The sequence below is a fragment of the Tiliqua scincoides genome, chromosome 2, assembly GCF_035046505.1.
Source record: "Tiliqua scincoides isolate rTilSci1 chromosome 2, rTilSci1.hap2, whole genome shotgun sequence".
Classification (NCBI taxonomy): Eukaryota; Metazoa; Chordata; class Lepidosauria; order Squamata; family Scincidae; genus Tiliqua; species Tiliqua scincoides.
The window spans coordinates 100,296,962-100,320,021 of record NC_089822.1 but is presented as its reverse complement, the minus strand read 5'-3'; the positions used below and the strand labels follow the sequence as shown (position 1 = coordinate 100,320,021).

Genomic DNA, 23,060 nt, shown 5'->3' with positions numbered 1-23,060 from the left:
ACTGCAGCGAGTCATGAACTCTTCGCTCACAACAGGAGAGGAAACTGAATGCTTTCCACATGCGCCGCCTCTGATGCATTCTCAGCATCACCTGGCAGGACAAAGTTCCAAACAACACAGTCCTGGAACGTGCTGGAATCCCTAGCATGTATGCACTGCTGAAACAGAGACGCCTGTGTTGGCTTGGTCATGTCGTGAGAATGGATGATGGCCGGATTCCAAAGGATCTCCTCTATGGAGAACTCATGCAAGGAAAGCGCCCTGCAGGTAGACCACAGCTGCGATACAAGGACATCTGCAAGAGGGATCTGAAGGCCTTAGGAGTGGACCTCAACAAGTGGGAAACCCTGGCCTCTGAGCGGCCCGCTTGGAGGCAGGCTGTGCAGCATGGCCTTTCCCAGTTTGAAGAGACACTTTGCCAACAGTCTGAGGCAAAGAGGCAAAGAAGGAAGGCCCATAGCCAGGGAGACAGACCAGGGACAGACTGCACTTGCTCCCAGTGTGGAAGGGATTGTGACTCCCGAATTGGCCTTTTCAGCCACACTAGACGCTGTTCCAGAACCACCATTCAGAGCGCGATACCATAGTCTTTCGAGACTGAAGGTTGCCAACAATAATATATAATATGCCTTTAGGAGTGCTGGCACGTACTGTCCTCCTTTGATGTAAAAAATTTTTCTCAATGCTAGTAGCGTCAATTCAATTTTCCCACTGTATATGTTTAGACCATGCAAGGTTAGATTGGAACACTACTCCAAGATAGTGAAATTCATTAACCAGCTGCAACTTATACGGGCCAATTTTCCAACTTTCATTAGTCCTTCTTATTGATTTTGTGAAAACCATTATTTAGATTTATACTTATTTATTTCTAATAGTTCTTTGCTACAGTAAGTAATAAATGCTTTAATGGCACGTTTAAAACCAATCTGAGTTCTGGACAATAAAACAAGAACATCAGCTTATAAGGCAGGAACTTTTTTGTTATCTGGGCACGGTGCATGTATATCTAAATCAAGTAATTTAGGATTAGGGATATAAAAGTGCATGTTCTGCCCCCTTCTACAGTGCAGAGGTGCTGGGGCATGGTTTGTCTAAACTTAACTCCACACAATTTAAATTCTAAGTAGTATTAAATAATGTGTGGAGGAGTGGATCAGACAAATGACCCTCTACAGTACAGTAACACAATTAGTTAGTGGCATCCCAGGTCAATGTAAGGGAGTAGGACGTGTGAACTCATACCCTCAATTGTGTGGAGCAAGGACCAGTTGGAAAAGTAATGTCTGAACCAGCCTAATATGTGAAACTAAATGTGTCTACGGCTTCCTTGGTGTGGTGTGCAGAAACAGCCCACCCATTAAGTGAGGTGATGCAGATTGCATCAGTGGCAGACTGCAGGGGAGGGGGGCAGCAAGGGGATGGCAGATTTGAGCTGCCCTTCACCCCAAGTCTGCCACTGCTGCTTCCTCCCGTCGCACATTGCTATGCTTTCCACCCTGTAGAAGCAAGCAGAAAGCAGGTCATCTACCTTCTTACCTTGCTCCTGGTACAGTGTCTTCAAAAGCGCAGGACCTCCAGTTAGATTTACAGGACCAAACACATGAAGGAGCATCTGCCATTCATGCAGTCCCTTTAAATTAAACTGGAAGGTCTGCATTTGAAGGAATTGTGCTGGTAGCACACGCAGAGGTGGCAACAGACCCAGCGCAGCATGTCGGGTCATGCCATCCCTGTTAAGGTTCAGTTCTTTAGCTTACAATTTCTATGCTTTATGGTTCATAAGAACATAAGAACAGCCCCACTGGATCAGGCCATAGGCCCATCTAGTCCAGCTTCCTGTATCTCACAGCGGCCCACCAAATGCCCCAGGGAGCACACCAGATAACAAGAGACCTCATCCTGGTGCCCTCCCTTGCATCTGGCATTCTGACATAACCCCTTTCTAAAATCAGGAGGTTGCACATACACATCATGGCTTGTACCCCGTAATGGATTTTTCTTCCAGAAACTTGTCCAATCCCCTTTTAAAGGTGTCCAGGCCAGATGCCATCACCACATCCTGTGGCAAGGAGTTCCACAGACCAACCACACGCTGAGTAAAGAAATATTTTCTTTTGTCTGTCCTAACTCTCCCAACACTCAATTTGAGTGGATGTCCCCTGGTTCTGGTGTTATGTGAGAGTGTAAAGAGCATCTCTATCCACTTTATCCTTCCCATGCAAAATTTTGTATGTCTCAATCATGTCCCCCCTCAGGCCTCTCTTTTCTAGGCTGAAGAGGCCCAAACGCCGTAGCCTTTTCTCATAAGGAAGTGTTACCAAAAGGGCTGTTTTGTTTAGGGGAATTAGTATACTACCCTTTTTGGAACTTCAGGATCACAGGCTGGATAACAAGACGGTGTAATGCAGAGAAATTCCCTTTAGGTTAATGAGGAGACTGAGAGAAAGATAACTTTCAATAAAAGATTATATTTTTATTACAAAAGCACACAGGTAAACATAATGCACGTGGAAAAATGATAAGTATATTTTTCTAGTACTTGCATCTAGTGTACCTAGCTTATGGTGGTTGCATGTGAAAAGTATTTGGTGCATCCAAGAAGATTAGAAAAAGGGAAAGATTGTAGGGAAGGATTTTAGGGGTCCTTGATCTGCCAATCCCAGTTGCTAACTAAAGATGGGGAGAGAAGGGGAGGAAAAGGGGGGGGAGAGAAGGGAAAGAGTTCCAGACGTGATATAGCTACCTTTCTTGTACAGCAGTTGGATGGGGGGGGAAGAGTCCTGGGAGGAGGACCTTCTGCCTTGGGGGGAAGAGTCAGAGAGAGTGAGCATGTGGCGAAGCCCTCTCTTAAAAAGGGTTTTTTTTTGCTGACCTGGATGTGACCTAGAGCTGACCTTGGATGTGCTTGCTTACTACACACAGTGGGGTACTTGGAGTATGTAAAACAATGAATGATCAGGAAGTCAGTTATCAGCAATGGCTGGCTTCCTGGGGGAGGGGGACTTACAACATGCAGTAAACCAGGAAGGCTGTTCATATCTGCATACAGTACTTAAGCAGTGATTGAGTTAAACAATACAAAGAATAGAGACATTTAAACAATGATTTACTATGCCAGACTCCTTGACCCTGGGGTGGGGGGGGTGGGGTGGATGTTGTCACCATGAGCTTGTGTCTTTACCTGAATTTGGCCTGTGTGAGAAGTTTAATGTGTTTGCATAATCAGTGATTGGATTAAAACAATTCACATGGAAGGGGAGGTTGTGTAATCCATGAGCTTGTAGCTTGACCAAAGTTTTTTGGAAAAGTGTGCTGTGAGGAGGGTGGCCTGCATGATGTTTTACTAACATAACCAGATATAAAATCACAACTAAGGAAAAAGGGGCTTTTCACGTAACAGAAGGTGCCCCAGCCCAGTAACCATCTTAGTCGCTCTCTTTTGCACCTTTTCCGTTTCCACTATGTCCTTTTTGAGATGTGGCGACCAGAACTGGACGCAATACTCCAGGTGTGGCCTTACCATCGATTTGTACAACAGCATTATAATATTAGCCGTTATAATATAACTGTGGCCTTAGAGAGGTAGACTCTCTTTTACACATTGTTTTGCACTGTGTTAGCAATCAAGTGCCTAGAGACCAGTACCTTCTCCCATTATTAAGAACTAAAAAAGGTCTTTCTGAGAATGTTTGCCTACAATTTCTGTTGGCGGGAGATTCTAAACTCGTGACCCTTCCAGATGCGAAATTTTTACACCTGAGTAACTTGAAGAGGGCTAATCTGTTGGTCCTAAGCAACCTGGAGTTACCGCACAAGTAAATTGTTGTGTTTTAACCTTTATCTTTATTCGCTTTTTTAAAATATATTTATATATTGGATTGTTTAGAGATATTATGTGTTAATTTTTTATGCCTAATAAAGGTTTGATTGATTGATTGATATAATATTAGCTGTTTTGTTCTCAATACCTTTTCTAATGATCCCATGCATAGAATTGGCTTTCTTCACTGCCGCCACACATTGGGTCGACACTTTCATTGACCTGCCCACCACCACCCCAAGATCTCTCTCCTGATCTGTCACAGACAGCTCAGAACCCATCAGCCCATATGTGAAGTTTTGATTTTTTGCCCCAATGTGCATGACTTTACACTTACTTACATTGAAACACATCTGCCATTTTGCTGCCCATTCTGCCAGTTTGGAGAGATCCTTCTGGAGCTCTTCACAATCACTTCTGGTCTTTACCGCTTGGAAAAGTTTGGTGTCGTCCTCAAACTTAGCCACCTCACTGCTCACCCCTGTCTCCAGGTCATTTATGAAGAGGTTGAAAAGCACTGGTCCTAGGACAGATCCTTGGGGCACACCGCTTTTCACCTCTCTCCATTGTGAAAATTGCCCATTGACACCCACTCTCTGTTTTCTGGTCTTCAACTTCTGGTCTTGAGTTTTTTCAGCAGCCTTTGGTGAGGGACCGTGTCAAATGCCTTCTGAAAGTCCAGATATATAATGTCCACGGGTTCTCCCGCATCCACATGCCTGTTGACCTTCATGAATGAATTTGTATGCTCCTTTTCTTAAACCAAAGATTTTTTTTGTGATCCTGAGAGAGGAAGATGTATACATGTTAACACACTTTTGGCTGCAATCTTATACACATTGACTTGGAAGTAAGGCTCATTGAACTCCTGGGACATTATTTCTTAGTAGATATGACTAGTAGACATGATTAGGATTACATTGTTAATTTGGTGGCATATAATTGTGTGTACAAGGGCCTAAACATGCTTTGAGTGATATTTGTATTTTTTATTCACAATAGTTGGTTAGTCTCGGGAAACCAAGATACAATATGGCCACTCTCCTCCCGTGCCCTGATGAGTCATCCAACTTCAAGAGTCCTCACTCTGGCAAAACCCAAGAGAAAGTTTGGTGGAAATCTCCAGCGCAGGTTTGTCTCTTTCCTTTAAAAGCATTCTTGAACTCACTGGCAGAGGCCAGGGCCCACAGGTGTACAACTTGACTCATATAGTCAAGGGGGCTTTATACTTGTGTTTGCCAAGCAGCAATTTCCACGTTGCCTAGCAAACCTCTTTCGAAACTGAGGAGTCTCAAAAGCAGCTGGTGCTATGACATGAGTTCTTCAAGAAAGAAAAGTAAAAAATCTAATGTTGTGACTTTGCAGCCTGGTCACACTGTTTGCATACATTTAAGACGCCAGTCCTTAGCTAGGAGTAAGCCGCACTGAACAAAATGGAACTTACTTCTAAGAAAACATGCCTAGGATTGTACCATTAATTGCCCAATGTAGTGGGAGACAAGGCAACTTTTGGAGTCTGTTCCCCTCCAGGTCTGCCTCCTGATCTCAGCAAGTGTGGCAAGTAAAACTCCAGATGTGGCATGCAGCAGATGCGGAAGGAGCTGCACCAGAGAGCTAGGGAGGGAATGAACAGGCAGGAGGGCCATGGCTGTCTCCTCTCTCTGCATTCAGTGATGTAATGGTATGCAAACACCAGTGTCTGATTTGCAAAGTGGCAGCTGTGTAAAAATCACTCTTTCCTTGTTAAGACCTTAGGTTTATCTGAAGTAGCTCTTTGGATTCCAACCAGAGATTCCAACTTGTGGATTTGAAGATAATTTTTTTTTAACTTTGGAGGCACAGGAGAAATGCTGGGGTGGGCCAGGAGTTGCTTGAGGATAATGACTTTGATAGAATGACCTAAGCAAGTCCTAATTTAAACAAAATTAAGAAAACTGCTAGCGTTGCACTCTTTGGGAGACAACTTGCAAAGGGATAGCCATTGAGTCTGTTGTAGCAAAAACAACAAAGAATCTTGTTGCACATTAAAGATTGGCAAATTTATTTCATATATGATTCTATGCAGCATGTAGGTATATATGCGCAATCAGGGGGATATACAAAAATGGTAAAAGGTGGGGTGAAAGCCCTGTGGATGGAAGAGATACAATCAGTGGCCATTGTTATGTAAAAATCAGCAATGATTAACAACAGCAATAATAGTAATTGACTATATAAGCAGACCCCTCTGTCTGGGTCAGAAATAGAAATTGATGAATGAGCTTTTCAACAGTACACTTTATTCTGGTCTTACTGTAGCTCACAATGAGAAACCCCTCCCTGTATTTATTGTTAGGGCTGCTGGCTGATCATTCCTTTGTTAAGCAGACAGCTGGTTAATTACACAAAATAATTTATGGTTCATCAGTGAAAGCTAATAATGGTTAGGAAATGCTTACCTGAGAGTTGAGGATCTTTTGAATGAGATATCCATCAGAGCTTGGGGAACCCCACCCAACTGAAGGGCAGGACCAGCTGTCTGTGTGTGAATGAAGGTGGGGAAAAAAACAGCAGTAGGCAGTTTTGGAGAGAGAGACATAGACATTCCCATACCTTGATTCAGAGAATATACAAATTTGCTCAGAACTTTATGTCACATTCCTCTGAGAGAAAGAGAGAGCCAAAGAACTACTCATTCCACAGTTTGTTCAACCAATATTAAAAAAGAGGGAAGGGCATGCTGCATTTTGCACATTGGCTGCTTGAAGGAACAGAGGGGAAAAGGAGTTCGTAACTCTCTTCTTGTTCATGGCCTTCCCCCCTGCATTTTCTAGATTCATGCCTGGGAGGTAAACACGAATCAGTTAAACGACAGTTGCAACTAATGAGAGCCTCCAGACATATGTCTGTGGATGTTTATGTGTTGCACTGAAGGAGCTGCTCTTTGAAGGTGAGCTTTCATAGGGGCTGATCTCTGTGGGAAGACGCTTGAAGTCTCATAATACCTGCACTCTTGCCCAGGACACTTGTCTCCACCATAATGCCAGTCTATGTCTAAGAGTTCTTTGGCATCCTGTCCTTTGACTGCTACAAGTGGGGAATGGCTCCACTTTTGAAATTTGTCGCACTTGTAAATTATCTAAATTAATTTTCTGAATAAGAAACCAGCTAAACTTTCATGATCACTTGTCCACTTGCAAAGTTATTTTATACAGTCAGCAAAAGGGATGGCTCCCATCTAATAACACAGAACAGTAAAATGATTTTTAATTAGTTCTCTGGTCTTGTCTCAGTTTCTCAATGTGATCAACGCAGTTTTTGCCACAGCAGAACTCCTTGAGAAAGGGAGTGATTCGTCCACCAGTGAAGTGACATCACTGGAAGACTATCTTTGCTGCCCTAAGGAAGTTCCTTGGGGAACTTTCAGGCTCTCAGCTTTTGTGAAATTCAATCCTGTTTTAACTGAGTGACCAAAAGCAGAATTTACCCCTTAGCCCAAGTTAACCACTGTTAAGTCTCATTTGAGTTTAATAAGAAAGATTTAAGCATATGCTTAATTCTTTTCATTCACATTAACTGGTCTTCAGAGTGTTTACATTTGGTTGCATTCTACAACAACTCTGGTTTAAGTGCCAACCTTAAAAGGGTGCTGTAAGAAAATTTGGCATGATCTAACCCAAGTTAAGTATTGTTGAGTTGATTTCAGCAAAGAAGAGAGTAAGGCATGACTATCATAGATCACACATTGAAATCGGTGAGATCTAAATTAACTTTGGCTGGATTGTGTCCAGTGTTTTTCAATGCGCTTGTGTGTTATTGTTGTGTTACATCTGATATTGCCTGGCAGCACACTTCCTGGGTAGTGGGGGGGGGGGAGCTTTCCCCCTTGATTTGCTACAGGCTGCTAAGGGCAGCAGCAGCAGAGGTAAGGACACCAGACAGTTGAGGCTCTACACAACTCAGAGGCTATAACCACATTTCCTCCAGCATCTCTCTTAGCTGCTCCACCACCATAATTTTGTATTGAATTGTATCATCTTTTTGGTTTGCCAATTTAAATAGAAATGCAGGGGGGAAAATCTATTAAATGATACATTTGGGACCCAGTCCTATCTGCACAGTACACTGGGCCGCACAATACACAAATATTCCCTTACCCCGAGGAGGCCTCCTGAGGCTGAAACTCCCCCATGAGATTCAGCGGACACACTGCTGCTTTGCCACACGGGGAGTTAGGTAGGATTGGGCTGTCTGTGTATAGGTTGTCTGAGAGCATATCTACAGTATACTACATAAGTAAACTGTTTTAATGTTCATTTCCTCTGCCCAGAAATCCCATCACCCTAACCAAACTATAATTCCCAGCATCCTTTGGCAAAATTACTGACGTCAAAACACCAATATAAGCTTGCAGTTAATACATGGCCTAAATAGGATGGTGGTCATTGTTTGTTTCCAATTGTTGACATCACTGCTGGAGGTCATCAGGCAAAGTCCTCACTGGGACACCCATGATGACCCTCACCTGTCCCTTGATAGTGCATCGGGATCTACCAGTCTGCTGGTACTGAGAATTCAGGGGTCAGTCCTGCTGGGTGAGCCCTCTGATGGGTGTGGGCCCTTGGCCAGTGCTAGCCAGATGACACTCCCTTATTGACATCCCTTTACTTGCAGTGGTTTTGGCCTCCAGGTGTTAGAAAAGTATCCCTAGTTGAATTGGAGAAGGGTAGGTGTTTGCTTATAACTATAAATGTACTAATAAATATATTCAAGATTAATTTAGTATGGAGTGCAAGGGAAAGGGTGTAGCATTACCTTGATTGCCGAAAGAGTCTGATTCATGAAAATGAGCAGCTGTTTATGCTGGAATGGAAGGATGATTTCATTTGAATTCCAGCCCTAATATTTAAGTGCCAACTTGTAAAGCACAGTGGAACATTTTCCAGAATGTCCTCTATATTGTGTGGATTCCTCCGTTTGGATTTTTCCCCCTAGAATTTTCTATTTATTCTTAGGGATAGAAGTATCAAATCTAAGTGTGTGTGTGTGTGTGTGTGTGTGTGTGTGTGTGTGTGTATGTATGTATAGCAAAGAGTTTTGTGGTATCTTAAGACGAACACATTTATTGAAGCTTGAACTTTAATGGACTACTAGAGGACAGATGAGAGCTTACTGTCTGATTGCTTCTCTATACCTCCCACCCCAATTTTGTGCACATCAGTGTATAGATTGATTTAAAGAATCAAGGGGAAAAAAGAGGTAGGCTTCTGCCTACCTTCAAAGTGTTGGAGGAAATTAAAAATAGTTTCCTCTTTGGGGGGAAGCAGAGTAGCTTAAGCAGCAGACGCCCCCCTTTGGGTATCACTCCAGGGAACCTCCCTCACCCGGCTGACTGCTAATCAATAAAAAAAGACAAAGAGACAATGGCTTGTTAAAGTTGCAAAAAAGAAGTTATTTACTTACAGTTCCATTGAGTGTATATTTACAGCATCTGATTAGGATCAGAGGTTCAGCTAACACTTAGAGATAGCAAGGCCCTGGAGCTGCCTCGCCCTGTATGCCTTGTGCTCAAGATGGCCTGGGTATCAGAGCCCTGGTGTGCGCCATCTTAACAGGTCGGTGGTCAGAGGACAAGAGAAGGTGCTCAGAGGAGAAGGGAAGGATAAAGGGTTAGGGCCACCCCCCACAAGGATCACAGAGAGAACAGGTAGAAGGGTCAGAGTCACTGGGCCATAGCTTGACCCCTTCTGGACAGCATCCTGCCCCCTCTGGACAGCAGACAGAGTTGCACCAACTCCAACACAAAGCATAGCTTGTCTGTTTGGAAAAAATGGCAAGTATGGTTTGCTGCAAAGAAGAGTTGGAAGTCAGGGAAGAAGCTTCTCAAGGTTTTTGCCACAATGCAAAACCATGGTTTGCTATTATGCCTGAACTGGGCCATAGGAAAGTGGCTAACAGTGTTTGACAATGGCCACGGTTCAGTTTTAAGAGAGTGTATGTAGTATATGCTTTGATTTGTTTGTATCACATGGTCTTTAAAGCCAAGTTATATTTAAAAGGAGATAGCTTAATTTTTAATAATAATAAATCAGATTTATATATAATATGATCAAAATTTAGAAAACACTTATTGATTTTAAAAAAAATCATTCATTTTTATTCTCCTGGTGGGAGGGTCAAGACTAAGGTAGCTCTCCTCTCCCAGAGAGTGCTTTTGTTCATATTCATCAAGAAATCAGAAACAAAGCAGGTTGAACCAGGTACACTGGAAGTCACCATTTATACTTGCTGTTTGAATTAATCGTACACCCCTGTTTTGCTGCTTTGTCTGCATTTATATCTTGTGGCTTTTCCAAAGGTCCCTCTATGTGCACAGCTGTGGTCGGGAATCCGAGATCTGGGAGCGCGCCCCAGCACTGTATACTGTAATGCCTTCTGAACGAACCTTACATTTAGCAGAACCTAGAAAATTCTCAGCAACTTATCTGAAACAAAGGTGAGACTCTCACATGGTTAGCTATGTTCCCACTGGGTTTTTGACACAAAATTTATAAGAGGTAAGGCTTTCAGAGAAGATGCATCAGGATTTTGTTTTGTTTTTTTAAACACAAAAACAAATTCAGGTTGGAATGCAGGGTAATTAATATTTCCCTGTAGAATGCAGAAGAGGCTTGCAGGGTAGCATGGATCCACATTGCACTAATAGTGCATTTATGAAAGAACCATATGGGAGATGCCAATGAGGTCGCTCCTTCCCATGCAAATGGCAGCCTCCTTCCTAGCTGGACAATGTTTGCATGCGAAGTAACCATAAACAGTAATGGCCCTGCCCACGGAAGGATTGCAGAAGTGGTTCCCATGACACCACAGTTAAGTGTGAATGAGTCAATGGCAAGATGATCCATGACTGGAGAACTTGGTCAGAATAAAAATGGTCAACCCACAAGAATCAAGAGTCCATCAGTGCAGCTCTCATTATCAAGTATTTATGAAGCATGTATTTGCTAGGTGCTGTACAGAGATGAAAAAGCGACTTAGACCCTGCCCTCAGACTAAAACTCTCATAGTCACTATAAAGAAAGAACAAGGGACTGCAATGGAAGCTGAGAAGATACCAATTTATGCACCAAAACACAACGGCCAAGTGGAATGGCCGCTGAGGAGACCATTCTGAGAGAGGAGGGACCAAATGGCTCCTGGTCCCTCCCAGCCCTGCCAGTTTGATCAGGCCAATCTCATGACTCTTTCTGCCACTTCTAGGTGGAAAGAAGCTGTTCAAGAGCTGTCGATAGCCCCCCAAAAGGAAAATATGTCTGGAAATGGGGAAAGGGGTGTAGGCTGGCAACATGTGCTGGCCCCATATACAAAGCTAAGTGTCTCCATTGATAAAGGAATACTACCAGTGTCATTTTTCTTTCATTGGCCATGTATATATTTCCAGAAGGATAAATGTGGAAAGTTATAGTCTGGCGTACATTAGTAAGACTGTATCATTGGCGGTATACCACTCTTGGTAATCAGAAACCTTGGTTGTAGACACTTTCCCATACAGGAACGAATAATGTAGAACCAATGGTGTTTCATTATTTATATGGTGGCACTTATATATATTTAGTCTTATGCTGCCAGGTAATGGTGTGGAATAGACCCGAGAGGCAGCAGGAACTATACTGCACGCCTAGTGCAAGAAATGAACCTGCAGGTGTTTTTACACATGGAACTCACAGCAGCTTTTGCTTAAATTGTTTTTGTAATGCAAATGTGAAATAGCCTCTGGTCAGGATACTCATTCATATTACAGGTGCCTCCCCTCCACTTTCAACTTTGCATTGATGATCATACATTCACATCAATGACATGAGAGGCCCGGAAACCATTTTAATTGATTATTAAAAAAAAAAAAAAGTTTACCCTGCCATTCAGTTCCAAAAGGGCCTCCCAAGAAGACATACCACAAGAGATAGTACTTAACATATCAAAATGAAAAAACAAAAACCAGGATACAATTTAAGCTTTGCATGTGAAAATGACCTAAGAATTAAAACATGTCTGATTCATGATCACGCCTGAGCATTTTAAAGACATTATTTCTGAGGCTGCTAGTTCTGTGCTGATAAGACTGAAGTCAAAACAGGAACAATTGCGAAAAGATGAAGATTTTGTAATACACACTGAATTCCAGAAGCTTGCAGGAATTTGGAACTTTCAAAAACAAAGACCCACAAAGGAGAAGAAGCCCTAAATGCTTTGCTTCACAGGAAGTCAACAAAAGAGTTGTGATTTCTAGAGTGGTATCACTACGTGCTAGAACACTTGCTTTTTTTCTCACCAAACTCTATGGGAAATATAGATTTTTTTGGGGGGGGATGTAGATTTTTATTTGAAAAGTTTCATCTATGGGGGAGAGGGAAAAAGGATCCTTCTCAGTGTTTACTATGTACATCAAAAGCACATTTGAACTGTAATTCTGAGTTGGTGAGAGGGAGAGAGAACAAGAACGTCTGGCAAGACTGGAAACAGAGAGATAATAAAGAATCAAAATGCAGAGCTGGGAAGTTTTGACACAAAAAAGAGGCAAAACTGGCTGTTCAGTGCTCAAGACTCACACCCAGCCCTTGCAGCCAAACAGTGTGATCCAGAGCATGTTTGCTCTGCGGTAAGCCCTACAGAGTCCAGTAGAGTTTACTCCCAGGACGATGTACCTACTGCAAACTTGCTATGCCTTTAATGTGAGAGCTCCACATGATTGGTTGAAGAGAACAGAATTCAGGGCCAGATTCTGCAGAGCTGCAGGCCTTCTGTGGAACTTCTGTGAGGATTGGAATTTCAGAGCTTTCTTTCTTATCTGAATCAGGAGTAAGGGTTAGACTATCTGGGGGCTGGGGATAAGAATAGGCCCTCAGTTTGGCTGTACTTGTCGTAAGAGGCGACTAAACAGCCACCGGGTAGATGGGGCTCGTCAGCTGGGAAGGCGGCTCATCTGAGAGAAGGAAAACTCTGATCCCAAACCTCCACTGCCTTGTGGCTACATCCAGTTATGGAAAAGGCTTCAGGAGTCAACCTCGAGGCAAAATCTGGAGTCGGAGTCCCTGAGGCAGTTCATGGCTGAACACAGTCACGTTCTGGCAACTCCTGCGACGCCGCTGAAACCAACCGTATTGGCCTCTGCCTTTCCATTGGACCATTTCAGCGACGTGGAGAGGGGGGATTTGCTGCATGGGTAACAGCCTATCCTCCATACCTACTTTACCCAGGCTTCGCGCACTGGAGAGGACACTGTTCCAGAACCACCATTCAGAGCGTGACACCATAGTCTTCCGAGACTGAAGGATGCCAACTGAGTGAATGGCAGACTAATTATAGAGCAATCCTTTGGGACAGTGGCCTGCGTAGGCTGTCGTATTCCTCAGAAAAGAGGAAGCTATGCAAGCTTCCAAAATATTGAACTCCTGGGTGGGAACCCAGGGCAGAGGCAGGCAGATCCTGGCAGAATGTAGCGTTGATTGACATTTCAGATACCACTACTGGTTACCTGGCAATTTTACATGTTGGACTAGTAAAATATTAACTGGTTGACAGCCCTAACCTTAGAATCTGATTATTATCTTGGAAGGCAGTTTGGGGTCCTTTTTCAGAAGACTAGAATATGACCGTAAGCCACAAGTGTTCAACCCATGGGTTGCACCCTACCTAAAGTGGATAGGTGGGCATCACTGCCATTTTCTTTTTTGTTTATTTATGTAGAGTTGTATTTTTTTTAAAGAAACTGACAGAGTGACCAAATGCAAAGGAAGACAAATCTCCTGTACCTTTAATAGTTGTACAGAAGAGAAAATGTTAACAGGTTCTGCTTTTCTCATCCTTGTATGATAACTGCATCCACCAAAACTTCCTCTTGTGTGAAGCTACTAAAGGAACAGGAATTGGTCCTCTCTTTCATCTGGACACCCTGAAGAAAACAGGAAAATGGACTTATATGATTTTAAAAAACTGAGATTAGGATGCAGGAAATGGTGGGCCCTGGATCTGAGAATATAGACCACAACTTTCCTTTAGATCAGTGGTTCTCACACATTTAGCACCACTTTTTAGAATGAGAATCTGTCAGGACCTACCAGAAGTGATGTCATGACCAGAAGTGACATAATCAAGCAGGAAAATTTTTAATAATCCTAGGCTGCACTCCTACCCACACTTACTCAGGAGTGAGTCCCATTTACTATCATTGTTATAAGAATATACAAAGTAACTTGTTAGAAGTACAGATGTGTAACATTTCCCCAAATGCAGTCACATACCATAGTGGCATCAAGTCTACTTGAAATTGGCTTGTGACCCACCTAGTGGGTGCCGACCCACTGCTTTTTTAGGTCATATTGCCTTGAAACTCTCATCCAGTTTTGAAATTGCACTTTCCCACAGCTGCAAATAATAAAAAAAGCAAGCAGAGCTGGTGAGGGTGGGAACAAAAGAAGCAAATGGAGACATAAGAAGAGTTGATGTCATGGGAAAAAATTAAATGGGGTAAGATGAAAAAAATAAAAAACTGGAAATGGAAACTGTAAATGTCCTGTTATGGGAGGCTGGAGAACCCATTGCTGGAGGAGAGGGTGTGAGTGGGTTCTACCACTCCCACAATAATGGTATAACCCAGTGTTGTGTTTTGTTTTTGCAAAGGACTGAATGGCAGTCATTCATTTGTGCTGGAGAAGGTAGAGGGGAGAATAGAAAAGTGGGCTAGAGGCTGAAGATGCCCCCTGCCCTGGTGGCCACAGCCATCTTGAATCAGGTGTAGTTGTACTCATAGGCAGATAATGCCTATCAAAATGCTTTAATCACATCAAATGCTTTGGCCTTCCTGGACTCCGTTTCACAGCTCTGCACACAGGGTGGCCCTTTCATAAGGCCAGATGGAGCAGCTGCCTCATCTGCTTCCACTACTGCTAAGTGTCTGCTTCCACTACTCCTTCTTCTCTCTCTCTCTCTCTCTCCCTCCCCCTCTACCCCCCAACTCTTGCAGACACCAGCCACTGCTGCAGCTCCTCTTATCTCCAGAGATGGAAGAGGAAGAAAGGGCAGTAACAGGGCACAGCATCTCTCCAACACTCTCCTCTCCTCCATGTCAGGATGAGAAGAGTGGAGCCAGCCATAACAGCAGGGGCAGAGAGACATCTAGCAGTCTTTTCTGACCTCCTGCACTTTTCAGAGACTGCAGAAGGTCCAAGTAAGGTTGCATATGGTGCCTTGTTTCAGATACCCAAAGACTTAAGCTGCCCTAGCTCTTCAGGCAGCTGAATCAGACTACTGTCTTCTCACTTTTTCCGTGAACTGAAAGAGCTTGAGGCCGAGGCATGAAAAAGAAAGCAATCTTAGCAGCAGCACCAATGAAAATTGGCTGGAGGAGGCAGGGAAGGGGGGCAGGGAGTTCGTAGCGATTACATCTTGCACCTCATGGCTGGTGGGGGGGAAGGAGCCTCATTGAATGACTGGTTGCAGTGGGACTACTTCTGAGTAGGGTTGCAAAGGATCAGGTCATTCTGGTAAGCCTTATAGCTGCTACTTGTGACCCTCCTTCCTCTTTCCACTTCTGTACCCACTCTCTTGCAGTCCCTCCCACCCCTTCCGCCCTGTTTACAGATGGGTGGGGACAATGGGGGATGGTTAAAGAGAGCTCCGACACATACACAGCCAGCAGCCCTGTTTATTTCAATGGCTTGCTTCTTAAAGGGGGGGGCAACTTGACTTGAGCCTTTTAGAGTCACTACAGGGTGAGTTGGCGACTCAGAAAGTGCCCCGTTATCACCCGTTTTCAAGTCAAGTCGCGGTGTGGTGATTCGGCGACTTGACTCGAGTCAAGTCAAGCCCCACTGGGTTTTCCCATCCTCGCTGTACAGTACATAGAAATCTAACAGCTAGCTAGGCTAGGCCCGCAAGCAACTAGTTTTCTACAAGATAGGATTTTTTTTGGTCTATTCCTGGTATGAAGAAGCATTCAGCCAAGTTCCCCACAACAACATGAAATAGTATTTGTTAGTGATAAGTTTACCATATCACGTGTTCTTTGTGAAATAATGTATATATTACAGTTTTTTGTTTGTGGGCAACTCTTGTATTTATGTATTTATTACATTTCTTTCGCCCTTTTCCCCTCACGGAATGCAAGGCAGTGTACATGGGGTTCATAGGAAGTCACCCATGAAGGCCCTGACTGGATCTAAGCCTGTTTTGTTTCAGCAAGGTGGAAGAATCATGTGCTGTTGGAAATGACTGGAAGGCAATTTGCGCTTTTTCAACTTTCAAATGGTAGCTTAAATTTTTGGTAATGAAGAGAAACCTCTGGGAAAAGAAAAGCAGTGGTAATAAAATTACTGTATATAGCTTACCATTTAAAGCTATTTCTTCACAACGTTGCATATGCTCAATTGGGATCAAATGTGTGCACAGCTGTGGGCTGGGCAGAAATGGGTTAACATGCAAGTGATCTACATTACACATCTTTCTTGTTTGTTTCCCTCCTCACCCAGTGGAAGAGAGCAAAGTACTGTATTGGGAAGTAGTGAAGTTATATTAGACAGAGAATATAAAATAGTAGAAAATAAATAAAATCTAAAAGGCAGTTCCCAACATTCATACTCAGTGGCCTCTCGTCTGTGTAAATGGCAACCGTGATAGTCCAGATGCCACAGAACCCCCAGCTAGAGTCACATAACTCAATGTGTATGAAAACGGAGTTCACTTGTTGATGATCCTCTGCTTGGGTTTGCTTGCAGAACACGCCGCTCCCCACAGTGGCCTGTCAGCATGTCAGCGCTTTCCCATAATGCTTCCGTTCGGACTTCAGACCTTGCACAGCCGAGACCTCTACACCCATGCTTCACTCTCCCAAAACAGGTAATGGTGGTGTTAAACCGAAGAGCACATCAGCCACAGTTTGAACAATAGTCTCTGCACTGATCTCCACCCATGCTGCTGTACATGCTTCCGTCTCAATGCTGTAAAAGGAGCACAAGATTCCGCAACTGTGTTTGGAGAAAGCTGTGTGAGCTTCAAAATAGCTGAGCCCAACAAGCAGCAGTTCCCTTTCCTCTGGATAGATGACAGCAGCTTGCAGTTAAAAATAACCAGCTAAAAATAAGCCCAACACCCCAAATGTGTTGTTTTTGGCCCTGTGCAGTCTGATAAAGTGGTCCAGGAAAAGAGAAAGGGAGGATTCATTCGCATTTCAGCTCCTGCTGTTAGATAATGTGAAAATGAGGAGGTGGTTGTTTGCTAGGTCAGCATCTGCCATTAAAACCCAAGGAGGGAAAGAAGGAGATGGCACCAGGGATGGCATTTCTAATGCAATTGCTCAGAAAATTCTGCATTTTGCCAACATTGACTGTTTTGGTTACTGTTTCCTGAAATTAAATGTTCTAGTAGACTCTGCCTGTGTAGCAGACACCTTTGTAACATCTTTTTGGAATCCCTTTGTCTCTGGCTTCGATCCAGCTGTAGTCCTGGCAAATGAGTCATGCAGAACACCCTGGTGGTGCTGGGTGTGGGCATGCAGCTGCACCCAAAGACACCCCCAGCCAGCCCTACTGGGCTCAAAGGAATCTTGCAGGAGTGGCAGAGGGGTGAAGTCTTGCAGTATGAATGAGAATGTGCATGAAGATGTGCCTTGGCAACCCATGCAAAGGAAGACCATGCTTATGCATGCAAATCTCAGTTGCTGGAGCAAGGGCATCTAGCGCTGGCTGCATTCAGACATCATATTCTCTTACCCTCCAAGGAATGGGTATTCTCCCTCCCTGTGTGTGTGTGTGTGTGTGTGTGTGTGTGTGTGTGTGTGTGTGTTTGTCTTCCCTTTTGAGATTCCCTGATTTATCAAGCCACAGTTTGCCATGTCATGTAGCAAAACTGCAAGCATTGCCACTTCTACAATTTTGAGCCTAATCGCATTCTGTCCCTGTTTCCTGCTATATTATTTTTTGCTGGGAAAAAATCTTCCACTGAAAGCCAATGTAAGATTTTTTTTCTTCAACCAAAAATAGTTTGTGGGGGTGTGTGTGTTGCTCATGGCCCCCTTCTGAGCCTCATTTACCTCTGTGGCCCCTCTCATAGCCTCTGTTAGTTGGAGAAAAAGGTGCTTTAGGGCAGGAGGTCTGGTCTAGAGGGTAGAGCCTCCATTTGCCTGAAGATTAACATCCACAAGGTCGCCAGTTCGAGGCCACTGGCACCGTGCGACCTTGAAGCAGCTGGCAAGCTGCAGCTGAGCTGTTCCATCTGCTCTGAGCGTGGGAGGATGAAGGCCAGAATGTGAAACCAGATCGGAGTGTAACACCTTGAATGTAGTGGTTCTTGAAAGAAAGAACCTTCTTTCAATTTGTAAAAATCCCTGCGTGGATTTAATAAGCCTGCCTATGTAAACCGCCTTGAATAAAGTCTTGAATAAAGACCAAGAAAGGCGGTATATAAATACTGTATATTATTATTATTATTATTATTATTATTATTATTATTATTATTATTATTATTATTATTATTATTCACCACCTACACTTTTTATTCTAATAATGGGAAATACATTTCTAAGTAACAAAGAAAATTCTTAGACATAACACATATAGCAGCAGCGTATAAAAGGCCTGCTAAGAAAAAAAATTCCAATAATTGGCACATTATTCAGTGTGATTGTTGTGGCTGATGCAAACTGGCACATTTTTCAGTCTCTGGCTGCAGCTTTGTTAGCGACAAACAAAGATTCCCTCTCTGCACAATATCAAGGCAGTTACGAGTTTTTGGTAGCAGTTGAACCACTGACTAAAACCAGACTCAACAAGATAAGAAGTGGAAAAAGCGATAAAATACAACTTTGCTTTCTCCCAGAGCTGTGGAAACATTCAAATCATATGTTGTGCTGGGAGAAAAGAGTAATCAAATGCGCATGATGTGCTCAAAGTTGGAGGCAAGTTAGTGACGAACACCTTTTGCTGCTTGAAGGTGTTGGCTTTGCCAGGTGTTGCTACCTCAAAGCATTTACAACATTATGGTTGCTTTCTCATGCATATAAAATTTCATTTAATACACACTGCTTTTTTCATTGAGATACATATTATAAATGTAAACTATAGGGATTTTTCAATATTTACGCTGCTGAAATTAGCACAGAGAATGAGATGTGGGGATTATGGCAAATTCATCATATATCTAACAGTAAAGTAAGGGTGCCCCCCCCGAAACTTTCTGCGCGCCCCTAATGTTCTTTATTTTCCATGTGACCCTCTAGAACTATGACATGGCCCACCAATTTAGCATGTGCCAAGTTGCCCCATAGGGACTGTTGGGGCTTTCCCTGGGGTAAGGGGATGAATGTCCCCTTGCCTCATGGAGACCTCCAGTAAGCAAAATTCTCCTGCATGATGCAGTGTGAGCCATGCTGGTGCCACTGCATCAGTCCTGGGGAACTAGGATAGGATTGGGGTGCCAAATAGTTTTGCCCCCACTGTGGTTTAGATTAGGGGTTCTTAGTGTGGGCTATCAGCCCTCCCCCACCCCTGGGGCCACCCTCCCCCTGCCCTGTTCCACCCCTTCCCAGCCTCCCCCCCACCTCTGCACTGTCTGGCACACACTGCTCCCTGCACCGGCAGGACTGCATAGGCCTTTCTATTGGCACGACAAACAGGCATACTGACACAAAGTACTTTAGGGCACTTTTGCAACAGCCTGTGCCAATGGAGCACACGCCCCGCCAGCTCAAGTGGGGGATAGGATTGGGCCGTGACTCCCAAGGACTCTGAGGTTGTAGATGGGGATGGCTAAGAATCTGTAAAGAACACCTGTCTCACCTAAAATACCCAGATTACTTGGGGAAATCAGCTGGTTTAAAAGAAACATATTAGTATTCTGGCTCTTTGTGAAGGCCAGTGCCTGTAAACACAGTAGGAAGACAGACAGGCTGCATCCCACAACAATCATCGCATAATTCCCCGTGTCATTCTTGGACTACTAATCATTGTTTCCCTCTTTCTTTCCGGCTGCAATGCAATCCCATTTGGCCCAGCGAAAATGGGTGGTTAACATCCTGTTACTTAAGCAATTATATAAGAGTTGTTGCACTCAGAATAAATTACCCAGCCAGACATGGTTTTTTTTTCTTTCTAAGCAATAATTAATGAGCAGATTATTATGGAAGTGTCACAGGATGTTTTGCTTTGCAGACATGGAGTGACACTCCTGTTTGGGGTCACTGCTGTTTCCACCCTCTAAGGGTGGTTGCATCTGTATTGGGGTTTTCTGTGTGCAGACCATTTGACTTTGAATGGAGGAAGGAGTGTGGGAATTTGGCCCTTCAGTGACAGAAGCAAGTGGCATGGAAGAGCCATGTAAAGCTAGTGGAGGATTTCACTTAGTTTTTCAAACGCTTCTGGGTTCCCTTTATGGAATTTTTTTTAAAAGGTTACTTATTTCCTTTAATGCATGTTGCTTTCAAGACTAGGGCGAATACATGCCACTAATCTAGCAAGCAAAATGCTCCTTGCACCATTGCAGGCATCAGCTCTCTACCATATCTGCATTACATATTTAAATTAGTTTATTCGCCATTCCCTATTCCCAGGCAACCTTTGGCACTGTAGCATGAGTAGGAGTTGTAAGGATCTCAGACCAATCTGCAGACCCCAGTATTCTTTGAGGGCAGCCATAGCACCTAAACCAGGGGTGTCCAAACGTTTTGGCAGGAGGGCCACACCATCTCTCTCACACAGTGTTGGGGGTCAGGAAAAAAATGAATTAATTTGCATTTCAAATTTGAATACATTTACATAAATGAATATATTAGAGATGGAACTTATATGAATGAATGAAAGTCTTGCAATAGCTCAAGGCCTATAAAAGGCCTTGCACAAAGTAAGGCTGGCCTTTCCTTCGCCTGCTGCTGCATCACAGATGTGAAACAGCAGGCAGTGGAGGGACTCCTCATCCCACAGCTCATGCAGTAAGTCAAACAGTCGTCCTCATGCTGGGAGCAGTTGTGTCGGGCCAACATGGGCTCTAGCAATTCTTCTGAGAGCCAGAGGCTCATTGTAGACTGGGGCTCCCCATGGGCCAGATTGGGAGTCCCCAAGCGCCGCAAGAGGCTCCCAGGCCGGGCTTTGGGTACTCCTGATCTAAACTGATGTGAAAAGAATATAGCTTTCTCATCTAGACAGGAATAGAAATATGCTAAGGGTTACATGGTTACCCCGTCATTGCAGGGATAGATCTAATAATGTGTTTGAGGTCTCAGCATTTGAACTTCTAGGTTGTAAAGTTTAGCCTAAAGTGGTAAGACCATTTCACTCATTTGCTTATTTGCCCTGTGCAGGCCGAAACAGTCGTATCAAGGGCTGCCATGAGCGCAGTGTTATCCCCAAGGATCCAGCATCTTGCCCAGCCAGTACTTAAGAAGTCTTCCCTGTGCTATGACAACAGATACTTTGAAGCTGAAATTCGACATGTAAATCTAATTCTTTCATATCTGGATTGCCCAGGACTGAATTTGTTTTGGTATCACTGCACCATTTTTCTTCTTCAGCTAAGCAATGGCTGTAGCTTTGCAGTAACCCACCCCCACTCCACACTGAGATGTAAATGTTCATAAGCATCCTACTGAAGGGGAAACTCAGCAATTCTGTTAAGAAAGTGAAAACGACTTTGCTGGGAAATGCTGTGCTCTTCTTCCCTTGCATGTTTTTTATGAGGGGCAGGGCCTCCAGGAGGAATTTTATCAGGGGGTAGAAATTTTCTTTTGGGTCCCTTCCCAAAGGGGCAGGGGAGGGGGTAAACAGGGTGGGGGAAGGGCAGCGATGGATGTGAATAGAACATGGGCAGGAGGAGGGTGGTAACAGCCAGAAAAGTCTCCGGAGCACGGATCTGCTCACCCAGTAGACCTGACCTTCTGGTCAGCCCAGCCTCCATCTTTCAATCTCCACGAGGCCAACTGAGATCCAAGGAAATTTTCTGGTATCAAAATTCTGCATTAGCTCTAGTCCCACACATGTCCCTGAGCTCCCATACACTCCATGGTATCCACAAGCCAAGGACTTACAGTGGCAGGCCACTTTCCCCCCATATTTGACACCATGTTAAGGAGTGTCATGTATGCATTCCTCAGCCCCACATGTAAGGCTTGTGGCAGCAGTCACCGCAGTAGCATACCTTGCTGTTGGGTGGATTGCCGGTGCAGCATTGGAGCTGGTGTGGTTGATGTGGTGCTGGTGCATGGCAGTGGCAAACGCTGCTACAGAGATCCTGGGTGGGCGACGAGTCTGGGTGAGATCAGAAAATGTAAGATCCCAGGAAATTTCTGGGCCTCCTCCTCTGACTCCCAGGCCCCCCTTTTTGACCCTAGCCCCAGGTACAATTTACCCCTTGCACTTCCTCGCATGGGCCCTAATGGGGGGGGCACTTCTGTTGCTTTTTAATAGAAGTTTTTCTCCTCTATAAATGACACATGGGGACATATGTGGTTGGGCTACAAATGGCAGAGAGGACTACTAAAGCCTTCTTAGTCCCCTGGTGTGGTTCCAGGTGGTTTTGCACACACACACCCGTACTTCTTTATAAATATTTAAAGGGTCAACAGCATGCATTTGCCACACATCTGTTCAGACCCTTAGGGACAGGGGAAGCAGTATTTAGCAGGGAATGGTGGGGAGAGCACACAGGTGGGCATACTAAAGAGGATGAGTTATTGTGGGTGTATTGCTTCAGTGCTTCCAGTTTCCACAACCCAGCACACAAGGGGTCTTGGCCCAAAGTGCCCTCTGCCAGTGCTCCTTGCCGCTGGAAATCAGCACAGGCGGTGCAGGATGAATGCATCAAGTGCCAGGGTTGTCCTGGGGAAAAAGAACCTGGGGCGCTTTCCTCGAGGCATGTGCTACAGGTGGCAGATTTGTTGCTTAATGCTCAATAGGAGGCTCTGGGAAATTGCCATCTGAAATCCACCCCTAGAAGAAAGCATTCCACCCATTGTTGGGCTCGAAGAATACTCCTTGAAACCAGGCAGGTTGGAAACCTGGGGCTCTGTGTGAATGCAGGTGATCATTTACTAAGTAGTATGTATGCAGCCATGGAAAGAGATAATAATCTTGTGGCAGGGAGAATTTTACCATGCTTTTTATATTCTTTTCTGCCTTTCTTCTGGCCCTGCCTCTCTCTAACAACAGAGCAACTCAACCAGTGGTCTTTGGTAGTGGTCAGTTTCAAGCAGAGACTGTTTTGTCTGTCCTACATGACC

The 23,060-nt window shown here is 44.2% G+C and overlaps 1 protein-coding gene across 2 annotated transcripts in view; it reads left to right on the top strand.

Moving 5' to 3' along the window:
• Nucleotides 1-23,060, top strand: part of SPMAP2L (sperm microtubule associated protein 2 like) — a 39,415-nt gene that overhangs the window by 14,272 nt on the left and 2,083 nt on the right. Inside the window, exons 4-7 of one of the 2 annotated variants that reach the window (XM_066617490.1) lie at nt 4,826-4,954; nt 10,161-10,298; nt 16,573-16,693; nt 21,147-21,278. In XM_066617490.1, the coding sequence (XP_066473587.1) occupies nt 4,826-4,954; nt 10,161-10,298; nt 16,573-16,693; nt 21,147-21,278 (520 nt within the window). The remainder of the gene's footprint in view (nt 1-4,825; nt 4,955-10,160; nt 10,299-16,572; nt 16,694-21,146; nt 21,279-23,060) is intronic. The other variant, XM_066617491.1, reaches the window with a different exon arrangement.